The sequence below is a fragment of the Citrus clementina genome, unplaced genomic scaffold (genome assembly GCF_000493195.1).
Source record: "Citrus clementina cultivar Clemenules unplaced genomic scaffold, Citrus_clementina_v1.0 scaffold_8, whole genome shotgun sequence".
NCBI lineage: Eukaryota > Viridiplantae > Streptophyta > Magnoliopsida > Sapindales > Rutaceae > Citrus > Citrus x clementina.
Genome location: NW_006262022.1, coordinates 9,911,339 through 9,915,292, shown reverse-complemented (window position 1 = coordinate 9,915,292; position 3,954 = coordinate 9,911,339). Strand labels below are relative to the sequence as shown.

General features: G+C 33.5%; 1 protein-coding gene across 1 annotated transcript; it reads left to right on the top strand.

Moving 5' to 3' along the window:
- The first annotated feature begins 1,582 nt into the window (after window positions 1-1,582).
- LOC18035355 (geraniol 8-hydroxylase) lies at window positions 1,583-3,529 on the top strand. Its single transcript, XM_006423648.2, has 2 exons — window positions 1,583-2,547; window positions 2,625-3,529. The coding sequence occupies exons 1-2, from the start codon at window positions 1,621-1,623 to the stop codon at window positions 3,216-3,218; spliced, it is 1,521 nt and encodes a 506-aa protein (XP_006423711.1). The 5' UTR covers window positions 1,583-1,620; the 3' UTR covers window positions 3,219-3,529.
- The last annotated feature ends 425 nt before the right edge of the window (window positions 3,530-3,954 follow it).

Sequence of the window (3,954 nt, the reverse complement as noted above, 5' to 3'; positions counted from 1 at the left end):
CTTACCAATGAAATTACTATATTATTATAAAAATGTCAAATTTATTTGATTTATTTAAATTTCAAATGAAAGACAGTCAAATATCATGTTAATGAAAATGGTTTTTTTCTTTTTACTACTCAAATCATGCCACAATAAAAAAAAAAAAATCTCTTTGACACGTAATTTTTTACGCATTAACAATGAAAATTTTATATTTACTCGTTTTAAGATAACAAAAGAATTGCATATATGACAGATGAAATACGAAGCGGTACTGTAAATGCATTGAAATGCAATATATCTTTAGAAAGTTCTGTAGTATTCTTTTTGGTCTGGTGTTATTATGATTTCCCATTATATCTTTAGAAAGTAGCCACATTGAATAGAACTATTGGTACAGACGAGATTTTCAGTTACTTTGCCCTGACATTGATGTGAAGCTAGGCTACGGAAGAAGTTCGTTGCTAAATATGAAGAATTCATTCAATTAGATTTTTTAAAAAATAAATAAATCAGTCCCCAAATTTTCCCCTCTAAGATTTCTCAAATACATAAGATAAATTCCAAACCAAAATATATATCTCTCTGTGTCTGTGTGTGCGCATGTGTGTACATGCGTGCGGGTGTGCGTGAGTTACGTTATACACATGTCCTGATGATTCCCAATGATAAATTCCAAACCAAACTATAAATATAATATATAAGAGTTATGGATTTAAATTCAGTGCTAAACTGATCTTTTTGCTAATCTTTTTTGGAAGATTATCAAATTTTCTTCTACTGAAATTAATATATACACTTATCATTTATTGTTTTCATAATGACCAATAACCCCAACATTATAATATTATTGTATTACCCTTATTTTCAAACCTATTTTTATTCATATTTAATATAAATTAATATAAATCATATTAATGGAAATTAAAATAAAAAATTTAAGCACTAAAAGGAAGAGATTTATGTTCCGATGTGAATAAAAAATTAATAATAATATAATTTTCTTGTATATATACATATGTGTGTGTGTATTTATTTATTTGAAAATAAGGGTGTTTGAAAATAAGTGTAATATTATAAAATTATGTTGCTGGAGCTATTGGCCATTATGAAAATAGTAGAGGATAAATAATATATATTGATTTCAGTAAGAAAAATTGACAATCTTCTATCCTTCTAAAAGATATAATTGGTAGTGATTGACTATAAAATTAATTAATGTCTTATTTAGTATTGAAGTACTGTAACTTGTGTTGTTTTTTGTCTATTTCCATATTTAAGGCCAGTGGCATTTTTGTTTCTATAATTAAGGCCTTGTTTAATATAAAGGTGCTATGAAAAAAAATCATAACTATAAAATAAAAATTAATAATTTTGACAAAATAAAAAAAAATCACTAAATTTTCATTATACAAATTAAAATCAAATCATATATATATATAAAATAACGGCACGTTTTAATTTTAACCAAATATTGGAAAGCCCGGCCGCTTATTTTGAAATGCCAGTTTAATGACAAAATAGACGAAGTAAACCAGTACTAATTAAAGCGACACCCACTCAAGTAGTTCCACTATAAAAGAGAGTGATCGGTTGTTAATGAGAGTACTGTAAAATAAAGAGAAACAAAGAACAAAAATGGATGTGTTAAGCTGCATACTATCGCTTACAAAGATGGATATGTTAAGCTGCATAATATGGCTTCTATTCACTTGTGTTTTTGTGATGGCTTTAAGTTCCTTTTCCAGGGGACGCAAAAAGCCGCTGCCACCGGGACCGACACCTTATCCGGTGATTGGAAACCTCCTGGAACTCGGTGAAAAACCTCACAAGTCACTAGCCGAGCTTGCCAAGATTTATGGCCCTATATTGAGCCTAAAATTAGGCGAGGTGACCACAGTAGTAGTTTCATCTGCTCCCATGGCCAAATATATCCTGCAAGATCACGATTCATCCTTCTATAATCGAATGGTTAAGGATGCAATCTTTCCCCACCAACACAATGAATTCGGGATGGTCATCCTGCCTGTCTCAACAACCTGGAAAAACCTTCGAAAATTATGCAACTTACATATTTTCACTACTCAAAAACTCGATGCCAACCAAGAACTCCGGCGTAAGAAAATAAAAAATCTTCTTTCCTATGTTGAAGAAAATTGCCGTGCCGGTAAAGCAATAGATATTAGCCAAGTTGTTTTCAATACTTCACTTAATTTGTTATCCAACACAATTTTTTCTGTTGATTTGGCTGATGACACCACTGAACGAAAGTTTAAGGATACAGTTTCCAGTATCCTGGTAGAAATAGGAAAGCCTAACTTGTCCGACCATTTTCCCCTGCTTAAAAGGCTTGACTTGCAGGGGATAAGGAGTCGCATGACATTTTATTTTGGCAAGATGTTGGAGGTTTTTGATGGCTTGATTGATCAACGATTGAAGCAAAGACAGCAACATGATTACAATAGTACTAGCATCGAATCTAAAGATGTGCTAGGTACTCTTCTCGATATTATCCAAGACAAGAGTGTGGAGATCGATAGAAATTACATCAAACATTTGTTTTTGGTAATATTTCTTTATTTCTCTTTCCTTCTCTTTGCTTGCACAAATTTCAAGTGATTTAACAGGGGTTTATATGACAGGATTTGTTTGTTGCTGGGACTGACACCACTTCAAGCACACTGGAATGGGCGATGGCGGAGCTACTCCGCAGTCCGGATGCTTTATCAAAAGCAAGATTAGAGTTAGAACAAACGATTGGTAAAGGCAAAACAATTGAGGAATCAGACATCACTCGGTTACCTTATCTACAAGCAGTAGTCAAAGAAACCTTGAGGCTGCACCCAGCAGTTCCCTTGTTACTTCCTCGTAAAGCTTTAGCCGACGTAGAAATTGCGGGCTTCATAGTTCCAAAAGGAGCACAGGTTTTTGTTAATGCGTGGGCAATTGGCAGAGATGAACTCACATGGGAGAACCCTCTTTCTTTTATGCCTGAGAGATTCTTGGGGTCAAATCTCGATTTCAAAGGCAGAAACTTTGAGCTGATCCCCTTTGGATCTGGCCGGCGAATATGTCCTGGTTTGCCGTTGGCAATTAGAATGTTACATCTAATGTTGGGTTCACTCATTAACTCCTTTGATTGGAAGCTGGAAGATGAGAACATGGATATGGAAGAAAAATTTGGCATCACTTTACAGAAGGCTCAACCCCTTCGTGTTATCCCTGTTGCCATTTAGTCCCACAACATATATCCATTTTGCTTTCGGCCTCGTGGAGTGAATTTCCAGCAGGTTGTGGCCAATGAATAAACCACTTTTTCTTTGGTTTTATTGTTTATATCTACTTCTCATTATTATTTAGCAACTATCTAATGTTCGGCTTAATCCACTTCTGAGTGGTTTAATATTGTAAGCAAATAATATGTAAAACTTGGAATAACAAAGGATCATTATGGCATATCCTTTACAAAATGCTGTGTGAACTTTAGTTTTACAAGGCCAGGATGATTTATTTCCAATTTCAATTTAACTGTTGAAATAATTCCATATCAAACCAAAAAAAACCAAAAAAAAAACTGTTGAAATAATGCAAATTCCATAGTATCATCAGTGGGGAGACATTCATTTTCAGCAAAGTTGGAATATGAGAGTTGACAATCCGCACGCATTTTTGCACGGAGAAGCTTACCTACTTTCCTTCGAAAGTTTGAATGGCATTTAATTCACTACAAGAAAATTGTGTTTTTATCACGACTATACTTTAAGAATAATGACATGTGGTCCAAATCTTAAAAAAGGAATAACATGAAATAACGTTATTTATGCACCGTGCACGGATTTTGCATGTTATAATAAAATTGCGCACTGCCTATATAATATTATTGTTGCTACTGCCCTCTGTTTAGGTCAAATATCATTGTTCTTTTCTTAATCATGATATAAGTTTTCACGGCCAAAAGTTTGCGCGTGGTGG